The sequence below is a fragment of the Asparagus officinalis genome, chromosome 3 (genome assembly GCF_001876935.1).
Source record: "Asparagus officinalis chromosome 3, Aspof.V1, whole genome shotgun sequence".
Classification (NCBI taxonomy): Eukaryota; Viridiplantae; Streptophyta; class Magnoliopsida; order Asparagales; family Asparagaceae; genus Asparagus; species Asparagus officinalis.
The window spans coordinates 98,916,542-98,938,555 of record NC_033796.1 but is presented as its reverse complement, the minus strand read 5'-3'; the positions used below and the strand labels follow the sequence as shown (position 1 = coordinate 98,938,555).

Below are 22,014 nucleotides of genomic sequence, written 5' to 3'. Positions count from 1 at the left end.
CCGGTTTAGTCTTTCACCGATTGAAGAAGACACCAGAATCCAAGTCTGGGAACTTTTATCCCAAAGCCTAAGTAGGGATAAGTCAGCGCCTAATACGCGTTGCCGGGTAGTCTATTCCCGTAAGAAAGACGAAGTCTACGTATTCAATATCGTAGCACTAAGAGAGTTGACTCTCTTAGCACAACGTCATATACGAAACGGACTTAAACAATCCGCATGTAAGCCCGATTCAAACGGTAATCGGTAAAGGCATATCAAATCCGTTGAAGGATGAGGGTTTGCCAAAAATCCTAAGTCTACGTGTGATACACGTAGCTTTTTAGTCTTTTCACAGGAGAAAGACGAAGTCTACGTATTCAATATTGTAGCACTAAAAGAGTTAACTCTTTTAGCACAACGTTACGTGCAGAACGGATTTAAACAATCTGCATGCTAGCACGACTTAAACGGTAGTCAGTAAAGGCTAATCAAACCCGTTGATGGCTGATAATTTGCTAAAAAAATTCTATAAATGTAAGAGTCATTGACGCACCAGCCCCATTAGTTGGTCTCATGACTTAAACATCCAACAACTTCAGAATAAGAGCCATACATGCAGATGAATCAGCTTTAACAGTTGATCCTGCAGCCCTAATATTTGGGACCTCCGCGCTCCAATACCTTAAGAGCTTAAACTGTATAAACTCCAGCAAACGTACGAGTATAAACTGTGTTAACGCCGGTCAGTGCGTTACAGCAAAGGTTAACGCCGATCAACGCAAAGGTCGATGCCGGTCAACGTATCAGCAACTTCGCCAAAATAAGGCAAAGGATGATTCCTGTGAGTTCAATCACATTCAGATATGAATTTCTGACGAAGATGATCAGTTCAAAGTCAGCTCAATGTCGTGAGCTAAATTTACACATCAACTTCAGTTCAAGATTTCGACAACAGTCAGACGATAAACGTAGCGCCGGAAGAACTTTATTTATTCGACAAAACACTGAATAGACTGAAAGCTGAAGAAGTCAAAATTTGAAGCAGTTCACAGGTCCCTCTACGAGATTGAGAAAATGGCCTATCTTATCCAAAGCATTTCAGACTCTTCTATAAAAGAATGAGTCTGAAATACTTTGGAGGGGATATCTGTAGATGTCTAAAAATACCTATAAGTGTCCACATACAGCTCGAGACGGAGAGAAGATGACGAACGTCATTATCCGAGTCTAAGAGGATTATCTGATGCTGACAAGTGCATGAACCGGAATGACGAACCAACTGTGTCTCGTGCGCTCACCGGCCACCTCCAATTGGCCGTCACACATGTCGGTCGGTACGCGCGAGTCAGTTAGCTCGCGCACGTCAGTCAACGCGCGCTTGTCAGTCAGCTCGCACACATCAGTCAGATCCAAAGTGTCCGCCGTGCTTGTCGGTCACATCCAAAGTGCCCGCCGCGCTTGTCGGTCAGATCCAAAGTGCCCGACGCGCTTGTCGGTCAGCTTCGAATACCGTAAAGAAGCTAACGAGTGCATGAATCAAGTTAGCGAAGCGTACAAGTCACAGCACGAGCCGACCCGCGCCCCCCGTGGGTCAGCAGGGCCCATCGCGCTGTTTTGATCCCCAAACGCGTTTTCGACGGTTTTAAGCGGTTTTCTCGGGATTTACCTGTTCCAAGGGTTCCCAACTAACTTGATATCATCCACAAACGTAGTTAGGCCGTTATTGACTGAAGATAAGACCAAATCATTTATTCTTATCCAAATACCCTCCAACCGAAGCCTATAAATACAGGGCTAGGGGCTCATTTCACAAAGCGAAGATCAAGAGGGCGAAACGCTGCCGAATTAGAGAGTGAAGCCACAAATTTACAGCAAATGTTAGCAGATCTTAGCGAGTTCCTGTGCATAAAGAGTGAAGTTCGAGAGATCTGATACCCGTCCCCTATTCCTCCGGATTTAAGCTTAGTCATAATCTCGAGAAGAGCCGTAATCTCGCTTGGTCGGGATTATCGCTACAGCGATTACTTCCTTCGTGAAGTAAGAATTTTGATTAACTTAATCTGTCAACTGTATTTGATCCGCAACGTTCCACGAATATTAACATCCCCGGTACAGACGAAGTTCCCACACAAATAGCGGGTGATAAACATCTATTGCGCTGTTTGACAAAAATTATATTATTTTATATTTTTATTGTATAAGTCAATCTTATAAAAATCTATTTTTCTCGTTTATTTGAGTTTATTATAACGACCAAAGTTGTAATAGATTTGATGACAATGAAAACATCAACTTTTGACCCCCCACTTTTAACCCAAACATAGACGGTTGTTTTCCCAAATATTATTAAAGCAAAAGTCATCTTGTGGATTCAATGATACACACAATAAAGACATTCACCAGTAGTTATTCGCAACCTAACACTGCAACAACAAAGAAAACGCAAAGGCACCAACACCCAAACGAAGTCCAAGCGTCGATAACCAGGACTCGGGCCGTGAAAATTGCCCAATATTCATCGACTGACATTTGACACCCAAAGCCTAAAGAAAACTAACGTAACCACACTTCAATGAGCAACAATTCAGTTGTAAGTCGGTGTCACGTACTGAAAAATTGCGATGGTTCAAAATCTAAAAATCAAGATAGCACACTTCCCAACCTCCATCACTACAACCTTACATTAGGTAGGTAGAACCACCCTTTGATGTGTAATAAAACCACATATACTCATTAGAAAACATTGTACTCAAGCAATACCAAACTTAGATATGAATAAAATCCACTAAAGCTCCCAAGGCTGAGAGAGCAATAAGCGACTAGATTATCTATCCAGCTGCCAGCTTACTGGCTCACAGATAAAGACCTATCTCTGTGAGATGGCTTTCTTGATTAGTCTTCACTCCTGCTCCTTGACCTGCTGTCGGATGGAGAACGAGAATATGACCGACCACGATAGTAGCTTCTACCTCGAGGTGAAATAGACCTGTGAAAGGATTCAAAACAATACAAATGTGGACTTGTGAAGATCTTTAAAACATATCTGGATGTGTATTAATATGAAAAGGTAAAGACTGACGTGACCATTTATTTTATTGGATGAGCTATCCAAGTGATAGATTAGTATCTGTTAAACAAACCCTACTACTTACATTGAAATGGGTGGAACTCACCACTCTTATCCTTTGTTTGTTCAATTTGCAATGAGATACAACTCATATCATTGTGTGTTGGGAAGGGCGCAAGAAGAGCGCGTGTGTGTGCGCACGTATCGTATAAAGGAAGAGACAAAAAGGGTGTTGAGCTAGTATCTGTTAAAAAGTTAATATAATATTTGTACATCAAACTTTTTAACCATTGGATCAATATTTAATTAGGTGTGAGTTGCTATTATTCAATGGCAGTAGAGCGAGAGATCTTGATCAATCATGCTCATCCAATGGTTAAAAAGTCGGGTGCACAAACCTTACATATTATATATAGTTCGATGGCTGTGATGTGGTCGCTAACTTTGTTAAACGAGCTACCAAGAGAGAAAAGGTTGAAGGCGCACCCATCCGATGTGACTAACGTGTCAAGTAGGGTTCGCCTCACCACATGCCAAGAGAATCCATCTCTTGGTAGCTCAAATCAAAATGAACCCTCCACCTCATACATTATACCGCCTCTCCGACACACTTATATACATATCTATATGTAGCGCGTGCACATAATACACAAAAACATGTGTCTGTATGTATAGTACATATAAATATACATGCATATATACACATGCACGCACGCACATATCTGTATGTAGTGTGTAATAGAGACACAAACACGTGTATGTATGTATAATACATATAAATATGCATGTATATATATATATACACACACACACACTACACGAAAAAAAAAATATATTATCTGTGCAGTATGTAGACAAATATTATATACCAATAATACAAAATGATACCTTGAATAGCCCCTCCTTGATGATGGCGAATAATAACCATGGCTCGGGGAGTGCGACCTGCTGTACCGCAAAGAACGAGAATATCGGGGAGATGGGGATCTGGAATAACACGAACGGGAATATCTAGGCGGAGACCGGTAATCATATGATCGACTCCTATGAAAATGTAGTACACATTTTGAATTAGGAATATAAATAGTTGACGAGCGTCTACAACACAAGGAATAGTTTGAGACAGTCCCTCGGTACCAAAATAAGATCGAAAATCCAACAGATTCTAAACCCATAAGTACAATAAAACATAATCCTTCCTATTAAAAAATTTGTACAAATTACTACGCTTAATCATCAGAAACATAACATAGCACACACATACCTTAGCCTGTCCCTAGCCCTCATCTCAGACGGTTTCTTTCTGTTCTCTTCAGCAAATACAACAGTCAACTCCCTGCCTAAAAGAATCCGTCCATCCATTTCATACTTGGCATCCGCAGCATCTGCAGGGTCCACAAATTGGACAAAACCAAACCCCCGAGGCTCTCTGCAACAAATGGCAAAATCAAATGCAGGTCCGTATGTCAACTTACTAGCTCCAGCAAACTAACATCCAGTGGGACTGTCAGAAAGCTATGGCTAAATTCTATTGAGAACCCTACATGCAAGAAAATAATGTTTATACTTCACTTGGTTGCTGATCTTGCCTTCTGGATGCGTATAAAGTTGACTTCAAATTCTTCAATTGAATATCGTCATAATGCATAACTTCAAACATCATCCCTTCCCCATCCACCAGTCATTATCAGGACTCTTTAAGACTTGATTGACATCTTCAAACTTTATTTTCACTGTTAAATCCCAACAGCCTTGATAAAAATGCTTAATGATCAATTACGAAAGTATACTAGATGAATTGTACAGTCTCCACCAGAAATATCTATTCTATGTTTGGAAGCATACAATTTACATAGCCACAGTACAGTCTTCCCATAAAAGCTTGCCACACTCTAGAGAGAATAGCTTGTCACTGCATATTTTTTGTAAATAACAAGGCTAGATTACTATCCAAGTACAAATTTGAAGTCTGCTCCAACAATTAAACTGTGAAAGTGCCAACAGGTGGCTGAACAAAGTTCACCTCAATCTACACATGATAAAGCATACATAAATAGATACTATGTTTTCTTTTCTGAAGATTTTATGACTGAATGGCCTCCAGCATTTAGTTGCAATCTACAATTAGATGTAGATAACTACAAACACAAGTTTCCATATGCAGGAATTTTATGACATGTAGATCACGATGCAATTTATGAAATTCACTGAACTGCATTACCTGCAACATAGCTAGCCAAACATTAAGTCTGTACCTAGGGAAAAGGCCAATGAGTCCCGATGTTTATGCTCACATGGGCACATGTGTCATATACGTGTATAAGTGTATTTTATGCTATGATGCACGGATACGGATACGGGACACGGATACGACACGGACACGGATATGGAAAAATCCAAAAAAATAGGATACGGGGATACGGCAAGGAATTTTTTTAAATTATTATTATATATAGAAAACTTTATAAAATAGGAATTGGGGGTGGACTTGAGGAGTCGGTCGGCGGGATCGGGTTGGAACAGCGGAGGCGTTCGATTAATCGAATCGAACGGGAGTGCGCTGAGAGATTGACAGAGAGGATTAGGGTTAGGGTTTTTTCTTTCGTTTGAGTCAGCTGAGGATCGAATCGAACGGGAGATTTGAGAAATAAGGATGGGTTTTTTAATCGAACGGTTCGGATTGGATTTTAACAACCAAACCCGCAACCCGAATGAATCGGCCTTCGGCGAATCCGAGTCGTGTCCGAGCTCATTTGACCGTGTCCGAGCCTAATTTGACCGTTGACCCGTGTCGGACACGGATTGACCGTGTCCGACACGTGTTGCGCACGTGTCGTAACGAATCCATGTCCGATTCGAGTCGGACACGGATTCGTGGCCTCCGGGGACGAATCTGTGCTTCAGAGATTTTATGTATGCCAACAGTTTCTCATGCCTTAAACACATAAATAGGTTTGAAAGTTATGAAACAGAACTCAAGTGCTAGCTTACCCTGTGTAGTAATCGTGTGGTAAATAGATGTCCTTCAGAGGACCAAACTGTCCAAATGGCCTACGAAGATCCTCAGGTCTGCAATCATAAAACATAATAAATTTGATGAGACAAGATCATGCAGATGCCATGTAATACTGGAGGAGGAAACAGACAATAAATATGAGACAAAAAAGCAATGTCATTCCAAGGCCAACAGAACTGTCTAGTGTCAGTAAATGAAGGTTCTACCCCTCCGTATAGTTCAACCCTACTGTCAATAATCTTATACGCGGTAATGAAGAGTATATAGTTAAAATTTTGACCTAAAAGGGCCAACTGCTAGAGTGATCTTTATCAAATGGCCAGCGAATTCAGGTTCTGACATTTTCCATTTTCATATACAGTTGGAAACACGTTTTAGGGAAAGGAGCACGCTAACAGAGAACAATTCATAGGATGATAAGTGTAACATGTTAAGCTCTAATAGCATGCCAATCTCAGCCACTAAAATCAGCAATGTTTGTACGTATATGATGTATATATATATATATTAAAGAACATAAATTCTAGTCATGTCCTCATGTAAGGATGGTGGGGATTCCTGCGTGACAACCCATGCTTGTGCCAAAGTACGAAAATCATTTCCCAATCTATGAACATACACCCCAAGCTAGAAACCTCCCATAATCTGAACATCTTAAGCTTACACAATTATCCTGTTCTGGCAAGCCTTGTGGCATAACAATTTGCACAGCTTACGATATCCTGTTCTGACAAGCCTTATGGCAAAACAATTTGCGCAACGTATAATAGATTGGTAACAGTAATATTCATATGGTATTTTTGAATGATCTGTCAGTTTTGTGGAGTGGGAAATTTCTCGACCATTTTTGGTTGTTTGTTGGATGATCAATCATAATATTCCCAAACTCTATCCTTTACTGGGTTCTCCTATTATGACTAACCAGTGAATTAAGAATCATAGAGAAGGAATTGTCAACCACCTAGCTCAATATTAATGCATCTGGTTCTAAGAATCTGTGGTCAAAGAGCCTCCCTTACGTTCCCCGCTTGGTAACATTGTAGCGTGCCCAAGAGACTGGAAGTTTAGTCGTTTCCTAGCAGGAAAAGGAGGGATGAAAGAGGAACAAGATATTTGTTTTACTTAATGGAATGAAAAAAACTGTGGTTATTGACTACAACTAAATTTGAAACAACCAGTCAAACAAGGGTTGTTGCAAAGAGGCAACGAGCAAGTACCAGTCTTTACATATCCCAAATGTCTGTCTCAAGATAGACAACCACTGTACGTCTTTCATTGTCAACTTCAACAGTCATAATGCAAGTAACATATAAGACAATCGTTCTTTGTTCCCTGGTGCAGCTCCAAGACAAAACACTTCTCTTTTTTGAACCAACACTCTATTGTAACCCCCTATTTTGAGTGCTTTTTCATTCACTGTTTTCTTCCCATTTTTTTCTTCCCGCCAAACCCCTAGTTTCCTTGATAACAGGTAGTGCAACAACTACTTTAGGCTATGTACTTGGATCTGGTTTCAGAATTATATGCTCATGCATAAATGTGACATGCTTCTGGTTTCCGAACCATATGCTCATGCACAAATATGACTATCTTTCATGTTTCTGATTGGTACATCCAGGCGACAATTTTTCAAGGAATATATTCCACGAGTCTCAACATTGAGACATGAAAACTTAGCAAAATGATAACGAGAACAACAATCATTCCTAAGCCTACCTCTCACATTATTTGCATGTCCTAAGTTTAAAACCAAGAAAGTGCTGAGAAGGATGTCAGATACATCAATGTCCGTAATAGCAGGAAAATATAAATTTGTCTTGCACAATATCATGGACGCAAATAAGTAGTTCATGTAAACATACCTACAATCACGATGAAGGTTCCGAACTAGAAGGCTAGTTGGAAGATCCCTCCTGTGACCACCATGGCGACCTCTTGGGCTTGGGCTCCGTCCTCGTCTCCCATAACCTCTTGGTGGAGAAGGACTATAACTGTAACTCCTTTCCCTGTAACTTCTTCCCCTCATCATGAAGCACCATAACCAATCTGCAAGAAGTTTTAAAATAGAAGAGAAACGTCAGTAACTGTATAGAAATCATATTAAATGTTGCTTGCAGTTGCAGTGAACTGGCATAAAAAGTTTGTTACAGGAGGAATAAACATACAGAAGACAAACATAAATTAAAGGGTTCAGACTACTTCCATCTGTGCAGGCTGGCAAAAGCCCCAACCGAACCCTTCTATTTGTGCAGTTCAAATGATTAGCAAAATTGGAAGATTCATTTATTAATCAAAAAGCTGATATGAATAATCACAGGACAACCAATAGGGGTTGCATTAGCCTCCAATTATCAGAAATATTATTAATTATGAAGGATGTGATGTTATTCTAGAAACTGTCTTAATCTTTTCAAGAATATAATCATAGTTTGACGTATCACTGTTCCTTCAGAAGGCTACAAAGTGCATATTACTGCCAATATTAGAACCGAAAACACTGATAAATTGCCACTGATGCCTTCTTGAGGGCTAAAGCTACAGTGTGTCTTATAAGAGATCCTAGACTTAAAAACTATGTTGCTTCTCCCATTCAAAAGGAGAGTAATTAAAAAAGAAAGCAAAAGAGGATAAATGAACATTTGCACAAATTCCTCTGTTTTCAACGGAGAATACATAAAATGAAGAAACTATATAAATATAGTATGTGAAACTTCTACAAGGCTTCCTTTTCTGGGAAATTATCACTGAAGCCTTGTTTAGCAACATGACAATTGTCAATCGTATAACAAGGGTGCAATATTGACCCAACCCGGAGGGTTGATCTGAACCTGATGAATAATCATCATGTATTTTGGGATTAGAGGTAGGGATCATAACCAGGCAAACCGCTTAACCAGGAAATGATCACTATGACACATTGATCCCGTCTTGCATAGGATAACAAGATACTATGGGTGCATTTTGAAGGCTTAATCTTTGAACTAGCATACTATTCGTTTAAGCCTAGAAGTAATGTTGCCGTGAACTCAGCTAAGACAGAAACCCCATGCTCCTTCAGCTTGCAGGAAACTCTTTACTGCTGCAATGAACTCACCTAAACCCCATGCTTCTTCAGCTTGCAGGAAACTCTGTATGCAACAGTTACAACTTTCACACTGGACCAAAGAAACTTAGAAGGTTAAATTTCACAAGCCCCCTACAATACTTTGGGGCATTTCCCACAATAACCCCCATTAATTTGCTTTTCCACTTAACACACAACTTAGCACCGTTAATTTTAAACCCACCTTCGCAAAAGTATAAGAGTACAAGTGACTAAAATACTCTTTTTGTGATTAGATGTTCCCTACAACATTCTTCACAAGATGTGCAATGAATCCACAAAGAAAACATTATAAGAGGAATTGTATTCATAAAAAGGTGAAGTAATGCCTCTAGGCCTACAATCCTTTGCTTAAGTATAAAACAAAGTAAACTCCTTCTAGGACCCGAAGTCTACTAAACATAGAAAATAACAAAAAGATCCTTAAAAGACTCACTGCGATTGAGGAAATTAATCGTTCAAATTTGAAATAAAATCGGATTTATTTCCTAATCAAAACGGTCTCCTAATTATTACCCAAAATAGTAAAAAAATTAACAAAAAGAGCCGTGCGCTCAGTCTTTTTTTAGGGGGGGGGAGGGCGGGGGGGGGGGATTTAGCGAAATGGATGGCAATAAACCAAACACAGTCAATTTGATTGACTCCCTTTTCAAATAAATATGCAATTTTCATATATTATTTGTCCAATTCTAGCATATGGTTTGGGAGATACAGATTGGTCTTCAATGCAAGTCAATATCCTCTGTCAAACCCCCATTTGGGCCTCTGACGGTCTATTTCCTTCATGAACTCATCTGCAACACATTTTACATCAGTCTCTCTTGCTTGAAAAGAGCTTGACCCTAAGCTTATGCTTGCATGAACATTTGCTCCCTCTAATTAGTACTCAAAAAGATCCGCAACATTGAAACTAGGAGAGATGGCAAAGTCTTCGGACTCTAACAATTCAGCCGACTCTAAAGGAAGATCCCATTATTAGAAGATCACCAAAAATGGATCTGATAAGGTTACCAAGAGTGCGATTTACCACTTCAATCTGGTCGTCCATTTGAGAGTGGTAAACGATAGTGAATTTGAGCCAACTTTGAATCGCTGCCACAACGTCCTCCAGTAGTAGGACAAGAATTTTTGAGTCTGGTAGACCTTGACACTATGATTAATGATGCATAACAACTTAAGAGGATCTAAACTAACTATGGTTAGCATTCGAATATATTGTTGGATTTTTGTTTGATATTTTTGTTAGATAATTAATTAGTTGATTTTCTATTTCATTAGTTGATTTGTTTGTTTCATTACCTGTGATTTGTGGCAAGGATTGGTTTATTTTCCATTGTCAAGTTTATTTATAACTAGCATGTATTTCTCTATTTTAAAGATAGACATTGATGAATAAAATCTTAAGTTAGACTCTGTATAAGCATGAGAATTGCTTTGGTGTAGGTATGTGAGTTACGTAGGGGGTGAAGCCCAAATTTTATTTATAATTTTAGTTTAATTCTTTTGTTCCCCTTTTTCCTCTTTCTTGCTTTCTGTAACCACGGTAGATCCCAAACAATGCCGTCTCTTTGCCCTACCTCTTTGCAATTTTGCAGCTTACAAACAACCAGCATCCTCTTTGCTGCATATTATCATGATCAACACCGAAACCTCTCAAACAGCCCTAAATGAGTGTCAATCACATCCATTAACAATAACTAGTTGTTGTCCAGTCAAAACAGTCCTCTTATTTTTGTTTCTTCTTCATTGTTGTTTCTGTTCCTCATCAATTTACTATCTTCCAAAAGAAAAGCTTAGCAATTTTGCTAGCATATGTTGTGTGTGTGTGTGTTTTTTTTTCACAAGATGAAGTATAGCATCTTTGATAAGCTATCAACCACAACAAAAACAAAAACCATAGTGCATTCAGTTCTACCCAAAATCCATCGAGATATCATGCCACAACATATCAGGAATTGGTGTAGGCGTGTATGATCCCATGCTTAGGAACGATCCCTTATTGACTTAACAAATTGAACGTCACATGTGCTTTTTGGTTTGCTCCAGCTGACGTTAGTAGTATTGCTTCTCAATGGAAGCAATTGTCTCATCACGACTTAGATGTCCTAATCTACCACCACGAAAGTCTCTCTGAATGAACTCTAAGGTCCGCACAATTGATCTCTACGTAATAAATAACCCTCCTAAATATGAAAACCTCTAGCTGGTTAATTTTTCAGATAGTTGTCCCACGCCTCCTTGATGCCTTCATCTTCTACATAGAACTCCCTTAGGTAATCAAATCTGGTCATCTTAGCTTGCAATGTTACCAACAAAATAGCTCTTTGCATACAACCCTATTTCTGTTGCCTAGACTTGTGCTTCAAAACAATGGTCAAACGTTGCAGAAATGCTATCCAACGAACACACATACAATTAATGATAGTCTAACCGTTAGACTTAAAAGGACAAATGATCGGTGTTAAGCAAAAACTCCCACAGATCCAGTAATGCTCCCAATGCTTCAAGGACTAGACTATGATATACAACTCCAACTTCTGCATGGTAGAGCCCTGTCCAGCTTCACTAAGCTTCTTGTTGAAGAAAGCAATCATACGCCCCTCTGAGGAGAGAACACTAATACCTATGACGGATGAAATCTGAAAATGCTAGCACCTATCTAATGAGTGCAAACCTGCAATTGCATCGCAATTAAAATTACCCTTCTCATGCACTCTATGATGGGTGTGACGAGTGAGCTAAAATTCCTTACAAATCTCATGTAGGTCATGAAAGCTACAAACTTCACTGACAGTTTGATCGGGTCAATCTCGAATAGCACGTATCTTCTCCTCATCAACATGGATACCCTTAGCACTAACCATAAAGCCCAAGAATAACAGGACACTAGTCATGAAGTTTCACTTTTTTAGATTGATGTACAACTCGTTCTCTAGCAAAGTCGTTTAATACCTCCCTCAAGCACTCCAAATGAATGGACTCGTTCTAGCTGTGAATCAGGATATCATTGAAATAAAGTGCAACGAGCTTCCCAATGAAAGGTTTTAATACCCGATTCATCAGCAACATGCACGTGCTAGGGGCATCATGGATAGAGGCATTGGAATGGACAAAAGGCGTAACCAACCACTCCTATAGGTCTTTTTTTTGTCTTGAAAGAAGTGTTTCACTTATCTCATTCTCTGATGGGAAGATTAAGTTAGTGGTCAGCCGACTTATGGGGAAGCGTCTACATGGTAGGACGTCGTATGGATGATTAGTGTTGATCGATTAAAGAATCCATTTCGAATGTGGACAAAGTTGAAGTAATTATTGAAAGACCATTTTTGCCTTTATGTTACAATATCATGTCTTTGCAAAAGACTTTTACCTTAGCCAATACAGTCAATCTAATGAAGAAAGTGGTGCTACAACTTAGACAAAATAACAACCTTTCTCATGAATATTTTCAAAATGCTCACACTAGTTATGACCATAGCGAGATTAAGAAATCGGAATCCACCGTTGAGCAAGACTTTATAGTTGTGGAGTAGTTGTGGAGAGCACCAAAGAAGCCGGAAGGACTACATCAATTATGCCAATCACTAAACCGAGGTCATCCAACATAGAGACTGTAGAGGACAAAGTGAAGAACAAAACATATGCAGATCTAAAAAACACAAAAGAGGTTTACGCACAAGTTGTGAACGGAAAGAAATTCTACCGCTAACAAGATTCTCACTAAGGTGCAAACTCTCGTTGTGCATGAGATTCCTCAAGTTAATCGCAATATGTTAGTGAAGATGAATATTGCGTATGATAGTCCCAAAGCTCTTATGTGTGATATTACACTGGATGCTAGTGTCCCAATAGAGAAGGGTAGAATAGGCGATTGATCATACGTGCAACTTTTTAGGTGCAGAGTCTAGAGACAGTGAGATATTTCTTTAGAAAAGAAGGTTGATACTTCAAGCATTAGAATATGAAAACCAACAAGAAAAAGATTTGGAATAGCTATCCAAGTCAACTGTAGATACACGTGTTGCCAGTCACATACACATAATGTGCAGAAGATTTACACAAGTTTTCTTCGAAATAGTTTGCTTCAAAAAAGTCCAAACTAAGAAGGTAAAATAACAAATGAAGACGATCAATGTTAGGTATTACTTTTGCACTGCGTTAATTGGTATCACAACCTTGTTTCTCTGACCCAATGGCAAGCAACGTAGCCCTATTACCCAAACTAAGTTTAATGAGCTCTGCATTGAATTTGATGAGTTGAAAACCAAGGTTAATCAAATTAAAACTTTCATGGACGGACTTGCATTGACAGTATAGCATCTAGATCATGTAGATCGCGTTGATAGTCGCTAAAGATGAGATCCAAACTCCGCAAAACAAATCCAACATCAATAATCATGAGGCTATCGTATGGGAGAACTATGACGCTGGAGGAGTCAAATTACCATCCTTCAATAGAATCTACATGCCGGGAATTTCCTTGATTGGACTGCTGAGGTAACATAGTGCAAAAAGTGATAACATCGAAATTAAGTAAGGGTGTCTTTTGAAACCACAAAGATCGATCTTTGGTTACAAGGAGAACTTCAAATCCATAACGAAAATATTATAATAGGGATTTTATTGATAACAAAGTGATATTTTTCATGAGATCCATAATCCTTGCTCTTAAATAGAAAAACATAGCCTAATTCTAATAGGAACAAAATTCCAAAATGAAAAAAAGACAATTTCAAAAATTCCCTTTTAAGACTTCATATAATACAAGAAACAAATCAGTCTTTATCTAAATCAAAATTGAGTTTGTTTCCAACCTAAGTAAGCTACTAACATTATTACTAAAAATAAACTAAAAGCTAATTGTTTTATGAGTTTTACCAAAAAAAGGTACTGCTGATGAAATTTCAAGAACTTGCTAACCTAGTTCACTCCAGCTCATCGAAATAAGCAACTTTCACATATAATATGTTAGAATCTGCCTTTCTAATTAGGCGAATCTACAAAAAGCGATCTTCGACTTCCACGAAGAATTCAAATCTACGAAGAAAATATTATAACAGGGATTTTATTGGTAAAAGTGATATTTCCCATGAGATGTATAATCTTTCCTCTTAAATAGAAAACATAGCCTAATCCTAATAGGGAAAATATTCCCCCAAAAAAAAAAGAAATTCTCCAAATTTCCCTAAAAGACTCCCTATAAAAGAGAAAATAAATCAATCTTATCTAAATCAAAATTGAGTTTGTTTCTCAACCTAAATAGAATCCTAACATGATTACTAAAAATAAACTAAAAGCAAATTATTAAGCGTTCTACCAAAAAAGGGTACTGCTAATGAAGTTTCGAGAACTTGATCGAGATAAGCGACTTTTACACATAGTATGTTAGAATCCACCTTTCATATTAGAAGATACAGTTTGCTAATAAACTAAAAGTAGATTATTAAGAGTTCTGCCAAAAAAAGGTACTGCTAATAAAGTTTCGAGAACTCGATCAAGATAAGCGACTTTTATACATAATATGTTAAAATCCGCCTTTCTTATAGAAAATATAGTTGTCTCTTTGCTGGCAAGTCAACAACGTGTTTGTATCTATGATTAGCTCGTGATGGTCTCACTGCTATTAGCAGATTTATCATTGGGACAATAAGGGTAGTTGCCTCCACTATTCCCCACAAAATTGATGGAGCACAAAGCCCATTTAACAATTGGCCACATGTTATTAGACCCATTGACCTTAAGCCCCAAAATTTTCAATATAAGTAGTAAAACAAGTCAAACCTAACCTGTTTACTCAAAACCCTTTTCCCAAATCTAAAAAACTATAACCCCCAAATTCTTTATTCTCCAATTCTAAAAAAAAATTCCGCTCATGACTCACCTCCATTAAATCGCAAAGCGCCAATCTCATTCTCCTCCGATCACCTTTCGTAAAAATGCTCTACTCATGAATAACTTATATTGAAAGAGATATATTTCTAATAAGCTACCTCTAATGATATATTGTTAGTACATATATATGTTTTATTTGATTTTGTTGTTATATTTAGGGGAAAACCATATAGTCATTGTACTTGTAGCTTATAGTCTAGCCCATAGATATCAAAGTTTCTAGATCCGCCCATGCCCACTGCTCCATGAATTTATTTATTATCTGTCCTACATCAAAATAAACTAGTCGAATGTCCCTATAAGAATTACATCCTCCCATCTAACCTCCCTAAATAGCCTCCTCTCCCCTCACCTCCTAAGCCCCTCTTTCATCAAATAGTCGTCCCTCCCCTAACCCCTAGCCTAAACATAAGTCACAACCTATTTTCTTCCCCACATTCTCCTCTGCTTTGTCAACCAGCATACTCGTGGTGACTAGCCTCTCCATTCTAATTAGGGAGAGGACTAGGTGAATAGCATTAGTTAGAGAGTTAATTAGTTAACTAAATTAATTTAATAATTAGATAGTTAACAATAAACAAATGGTTTTAACTTTTTATAGCACACATCAACATCATTACAAGAATTTGTGGAAATTGAAAGTTTTGCAGTTGTGAGAATTGAGAAGTTAGGTGGGAAAAGCTTTAGGAGTTGAGTGGGGAAAACAAAGTACTAGGGGGTAAAGGCCTAAAAGCACCGACTAGTTCAGTGACACGCAATTCAAAAATACACCCCTTCAGGTCGTTAAGGACATATGAAAGAAGATAAAAGCTTGTGATCAACATATACTACACATGAAATAGTTCCAAGCTAAAAATAGGCAAATGTATCTATCCTAAAACCCAAACCTTGAACATAGCTGCGCGCAATTTTAATCTTACATGTGGCTTAGTAATCATTCCTTTCTGCAAGAATTCATCCATGTATAACTATTTACGTTAACTTAAGCAGTTAAGCTATAGCGTGTAAAGCACTATGATTTTCTATAAAGACAGAAATAGCTAAAAACAAAGCAAGCTGCTTTTATGACCAACTGGTTTTGTAAATTATGTTAAAGCACATATTATACTCACCACCGCACATCTCCGTCCTCTCCTCTCATAGTTTTATTCACCATTGCTCACTCCATAAACCCTCTTTATAAATCTCTCTTGACATCCTCCCAAAAAAACAACTCATTAGCCTCTAAGCTCCCCAAATTGAAAACAACTCATTAGCCTCTAAGCTCCCCAAATTGCTTACCTAACAATTCCAAGCTCTATTCATTGCATCAAAGAAGAGATACAATCTCTATAAACCATCTCATAGTTGTGTCAATGGCAAGGGGAAAACATACGAGTTGGAGGGAAGGGGAAGGTTTTACATGTGAGATTGTGATTTCTACTGAGTTGTTCCTTAACCTAGGGTTTTGTCAATGGAGATAGCGTTGACGATGAGAAAGAAGAGGTGGTGGATGATTTGAGGAAACCATAACCCCTTTCACTTGTATCCACTCAACCTCAATCTCTCTTCCTCAATTTTCTCACTTTTATTTCAAATCTAACATTGATCAAGGACGAATATATCTCAATTTGATCTTGGAGGTTATTTTCTAAAAGCCAATTCACAACAAGTTCCTCCATTCTGTCTTCCTCACCCCCCTTCTTCCCCCTTTGTCAATGTTTCACCCTCCTATCTTTGCACAGTCATCCTCTTCTGCCACCTTCTATTTTTAAATCTTTGACATCTTTGTCGATGGAACCTAGATACCTTTTAGCTCATCAACAACTTCCCCATGATCAACCTCACTGTTTCCACTACCCTTTCCTTCTCTCCACATCACCTATTTTTCCCTTGCAAAATGAATGAAAAAAATCAAGAATTGCATGATCTCTTGGGCGTAATAAATAAGATTTGGAAATGTTTAGGTATTTAAGGGCCCAAGAGAAGCGAATGGTTTTAAAGAGATTAAGTAGAGGTCGCTTAGGGACAAGATGGCAAAGAATAAGGGCGTAAGAGAGGAGTTGAGGGAAGGATGGTAGGCAGTCGCGTAGTACTTCGAGGAGGGGTGCACTCTTCTTGGAATTACCATCTTGAGAGCAATATATTGATATAATACAGAGTTCTTACTATAATCCAATAGAAAATATGTTCTTCGCTCTGGATATGTAAAGAATCCATAAAGAAAGGAAAAAAATAAGACATACGTTTAGTTTCTAGATATGGATAGAGGACGGTGAAAGTACCCTAGAGGGAGGTGAATAGGATTTATGCTAATCTAATCTGATATTAATGCAAATTAAAAACTTATTAACAATTTTATCCTAGCAAGTATGATATACAACAAGTATATGCAAGGATAAGCAATTAATACAAGGGTCAAATAAACATAAACAAGATAAACAAGATTGTGGGCAATATAAACAAAAAGCAATTGACAAAGACGATATAAGATGAACACAAAAATAAGTGCGCCAATGACAAACACAAACGAGCGATATGATCACAGAGTTCGGTCAACCCTTGACCTACGTCTCCGCTCCTCACCTCGAGGAGATCTCCACTATCACAATCGGATTTTTTACGCTCACCCAAATAATATTTACACCTCACACTCGGTTTTCTAGTTCACCAAAAATTTTACAATCTTACACTCTTACAATCACACTCTACACCCTCTAAATGTTGGTCTCTAGTCCGTGTCTCCCTCAAGTGTTCAAAATTACGACCTACCTCTAGGCTTTACTACTGACGTCACTCCTTTTAGGACAACTCCGTCTCTCACCATACATTCCTCTCGGTGTACAAGTGTATTACAAAGTGATCTACATAATTAAGCTCACAATACAAATAAATTATTCTCTACAATAGATGAGAACACAATGTAGGCTCACTCTCTAAGTCACACTTCCACAACCCAATTTATACTATGTATACAAATATAATAAGCTCAATAGTTGTGTGTGTAAACAAAGAGATAAATCAAAACTTAACTCAATGTAATTCTAGCTAATGAAGGTTATAATTAAAACAATAAATAGCTAAAAATAGAGTTTAGAAAAACTTCTCTATATAACAAGAGTAGGAAAGATGAAGTTAAAGCCCAAACAAGGAATTGATGATCTCCTCTTGCTCTTGTAAAACTTTCTTCACAAAACAAACTTGTAAACAAACTTAAACACACTTTAAACACTTGTAAAACTCTTTCTTAGATATCTTAGAAATATGAGGACATGGGGTATATATAGGCTCATGAAACAATCCCAAAAAACAAGAGAAAACAAGCAAAAAGATAAAAAAACATCAAATCTGGAAAACTAGCTGTTATAGGCTGAAAAGAGATCATCAGTCGACTGATAGAATCTATCGGTTGACGTTAATCGGTCGACTAATAACGTCAACAGACAGTTCTAGATTTTGGCAGATTCTAGAATTTTTACGTATCTGACTTTGTAAAATCAATAAAAAATAGTAAATCAACTGTAAAAATCATGAAATTTTGAGGGGTGTTTCTAAACATGTAGGTAAACATGTTAGAGAAAGTATTTCTAAAATATCACGTTCCATTTGTGAGAAATAAATATTTGAACACAGATATTTCAGATTTTGAAAACTACTAAAACACCCGATTTTGTAAAATCAATTCAGCATAGTAAATCAATTCCAAAAATTATAAAATTTTGAAAAATGGTTATAAACATGTAATAGAATATGTTAGAAAAAAATTTCTCAAATTGCATTTCCCATTTGTTAGATGTCATTTATTTTGTAAACTATTCAAAACATAAAAGTATATTTATATACGTGTTGTTAAGTTTTCATGTTTATGTGGCTAAACAAATTGTTTACCGAAACCAAAAATGATAAATATGAAACATGTATGTATGTATATAAATAAGTATATTTGTTTCATATTTATATAAACTTGAAAACTATAAAACTAAAACGTGTATGTGTGTATATGATTGAGCTTAAAGTATCTACACACATCGTATAAACCCTAAACTAATTTATCCAAGCTTGATCTTCATGACGCTCGATCTTGGTAACATGGACGAAGTTTGATCTTGTATATGACTTGAATTGCAAATGGCTTCAATCCATTATTTCCGCCAACCTCCATTTGATATGATCGTTATGACGCAATTCCATCCAACCTCCAACTTCGATATTTGTGTAAATTATCTAACAAAACAAATGCAAGCACTCGACGCACAATATTAGGAATTATTTGTAATCATCAAAACAAGATTAGGGAGTAGGCTCATAACCATGAGGTTAACAGACGGAACTAGAGGCGTAGTTCATTATATGCAGGATAAATTTCACATAACTATTATGTACTCTTCCGAGCTTTATACCAAAGTATGGTAAACTGTATAAGAGAAATATACTAGACTACTTTCAAATCAATTTGAAAACACCGCATACTACCATAGAACTACTCATAACTAAATATTAAAATTTTTATGATATTTCACAAAATTGCCATGAATTTTTAGATAAAACCACTAAACAGCCATAAAACTTTATGTTACTACCAAATAACAATCACAAACTTACAAGTACATCATAAAACTAGCATATAGTTTTTTGATAATATGCAGCCTTTCATTTGGACGTTTGCGGTATTTCTCAAATAAAAATAATTTACGATGGTTATATGCAACACCTCTTAATAGTTTATGGTAGATTTGTAAAATTTACCCTCATATGTTATGCTCAAACCATTTACCTAATAAATAGAGTTTCCATGTAGCCATGGGCCACCAGCTAGAAAGCTAAGGGCCTACTTGGCAATCACTCGAAATTGGACCAGGTTCAAACCTGGTCCAATTTGAGAAAAATTCTGATCAGGAAAAACTAGGCCAAAGCTTTAACCCAAAAAAGGGGGTTTGAACTAGTTCTATTTTGAACCACCTTCCCCCTCTTCAAAAATAGAACCATTGTAGCTTAAAACTGGGTCAGGACCAACCTTAGCCTAGTTTTCTACATTTTGCCAAACAAGCCTAAATCTTGTCCAATCATATAAAAAATTTACCTTTCCTTTAAAAACAAATCTAGAACTACCTTTTCTTTAAAAATAAATCTAGAACTAATGACAAAATCCATATTCCATAAAGATCACTATAACATTTTTGCCTAAATGACTTGCATAGAAGGAAGACACAACGGGTTCATTCGGAAGCTCTGGTCTGTGAACTTACAAATTTTTCCAACCTAGAAGTATCGTTGTTGTGAACTCATCTAAGACTTAAGCACCATGCTTCTTAAGCTTGCATGCAAATGTCCAACTTTTATATGAGACTAAAGAAATCTGAAACACAGCACTTCAATTCCTTCAAAAAGAATAAAAGCTTATAACCAATGTATGTGGTATCAGAAATTAATAAGTTCCAAATTGAAAATAGCCAAAGGTTTTCTCTTCTTAAACCCGAGCCTTAAATGTAGTTCGCAGGAAATTTATCATTGCATGTGAGTAACAATGGTTTCCTCTAAACAAAAGAGAGGCCCAGTATAGAAATGGAAAGGGTCGTTCTTCCCAATAGGCCACCACGATTTTCAACGAAGATACTCATCAATATAAATAGAGGACGCTTTTCCTCATCTGACTGCTATGTAAATTAGCCGTAGAGTGGATTTTCAAATAAAAAAAATTGTTTTGGGTTTCTAATTTTGAGGTACTCTACACTGGCCTATCAATTTCAAACCAATATGTCAATTTTTCACCTTTCAGCTAGTTCGTTGATTTAAAAAATATAAACTTAGCTGCTCAAGATTCCCTATCAAACAACAAAAACTCAACTAATGCGATTATTAACGTAATTAGGAAAGGGATTTGCTTGTTTGTCCACAAAATTTTAAAAAAAAATCATTCCAAAATTCAAACTTTTCTGCTACAGTCAACTCCATCTCAAACGAGAATGAAAAAAGTTGGAGGCTTGACACAAACGCATCAAACAATCAAAGGAATATCGATAATCTTAAAAGCTAAAGAAACCAATCAGCGATTTTTGCAACTGATGTAATCGAATAAAAATACAGAATGAGATTAAAAATTAAAACTGGTGAAGTTTAAAGAGCTTACCGAAGAAACCCTGGAGATTGAGAGAGCAGAGGGGGATTTTTTTTTAACGAGAAGTACTATAATCGGTTGGAAAAGATTCTTTTCACGAGTCGAGAAGCTTCTGGTGTAGTCGATCATGACCGTTCATGTCGATGGCCATGGACGGTTCTGATGAGCTGAACGGTGTCTTCCTTATGGACGGTTCAGATGAACTGAACGCTGTTTTCAACGAATGCCACCTCTCTCTGTCATTAACGGTTCAATAAACGGATTGGGATCCTCTCCTAATGAGAGGCTTCCTAAGATTTCCTAATGAGATCTTGACCTTTGATTTATCAATCAAAGGTCAGGATCCCATTCACCTCCTTCTACTTTTTCTCATGAGGAGATCATGGCCTTTGATTTTTGATTGATAAATCAAAGGCGAAGATCTCTTTATTAGAAGATATTAGGAGCACTATTTATTAGAAGATGATCCCAATATTCAATAAATTGAGCATCAGTACAATTAGACATCCGTTGAAAAAGAACATAAGAGAGAATTTTAAAAGATTCTCCTTGAGAGTATTATTTTGTCATGTTTGAGACAATCCTTTAACTTTAAAATTTTCATAAAATCCTTTATTATTAAGTTTGACCGATTCTGAGATGAGCAACCTGATTAAAAATGTCACTTAACTCTCTTGAATTTTTTTTTTTAGATAATTTTCCTACCTGTTATATCTAGTGCGCGTGAAAATCATGTCCGTCCAAATGATCATTCTCCCATAAATTCTTAAGTTAGAATTAGATGTTTCATTACACCTATTAGATTATCATTATTGATAACTTACTTACACTTATTATCTTGTTTCTTAATCTAATTAAATTAG

The 22,014-nt window shown here is 37.2% G+C and overlaps 1 protein-coding gene across 2 annotated transcripts; it reads right to left on the bottom strand.

The window, feature by feature from the left end:
- Positions 2,441–21,218, bottom strand: LOC109834741 (serine/arginine-rich SC35-like splicing factor SCL33). Of its 2 annotated transcripts, none has more exons than XM_020402762.1 (6): positions 21,164–21,218; positions 7,925–8,108; positions 6,038–6,115; positions 4,311–4,475; positions 3,935–4,090; positions 2,441–2,965 (listed from the first exon to the last, which is right to left on the bottom strand). In XM_020402762.1, the coding sequence occupies exons 2-6, from the start codon at positions 8,089–8,091 to the stop codon at positions 2,872–2,874; spliced, it is 660 nt and encodes a 219-aa protein (XP_020258351.1). In that variant the 5' UTR covers positions 8,092–8,108; positions 21,164–21,218; the 3' UTR covers positions 2,441–2,871. The 2 variants fall into 2 exon arrangements, with proteins under 2 accessions (XP_020258351.1, XP_020258352.1); XM_020402763.1 differs by lacking the exon at positions 21,164–21,218 and adding an exon at positions 9,053–9,205.

Excerpts from the sequence above, each read along its gene's own strand:
- LOC109834741 (XM_020402762.1), bottom strand. The coding sequence starts at position 8,091 with ATGATGAGGGGAAGAAGTTACAGGGAAAGGAGTTACAGTTATAGTCCT. Across the intron at positions 6,116-7,924 it reads AACCTTCATCGTGATTGTAG|ACCTGAGGATCTTCGTAGGC; the intron begins GTATGTTTACAT and ends TTATGATTGCAG. Across the intron at positions 4,091-4,310 it reads AGGGCTAGGGACAGGCTAAG|GAGTCGATCATATGATTACC; the intron begins GTATGTGTGTGC and ends ACATTTTCATAG.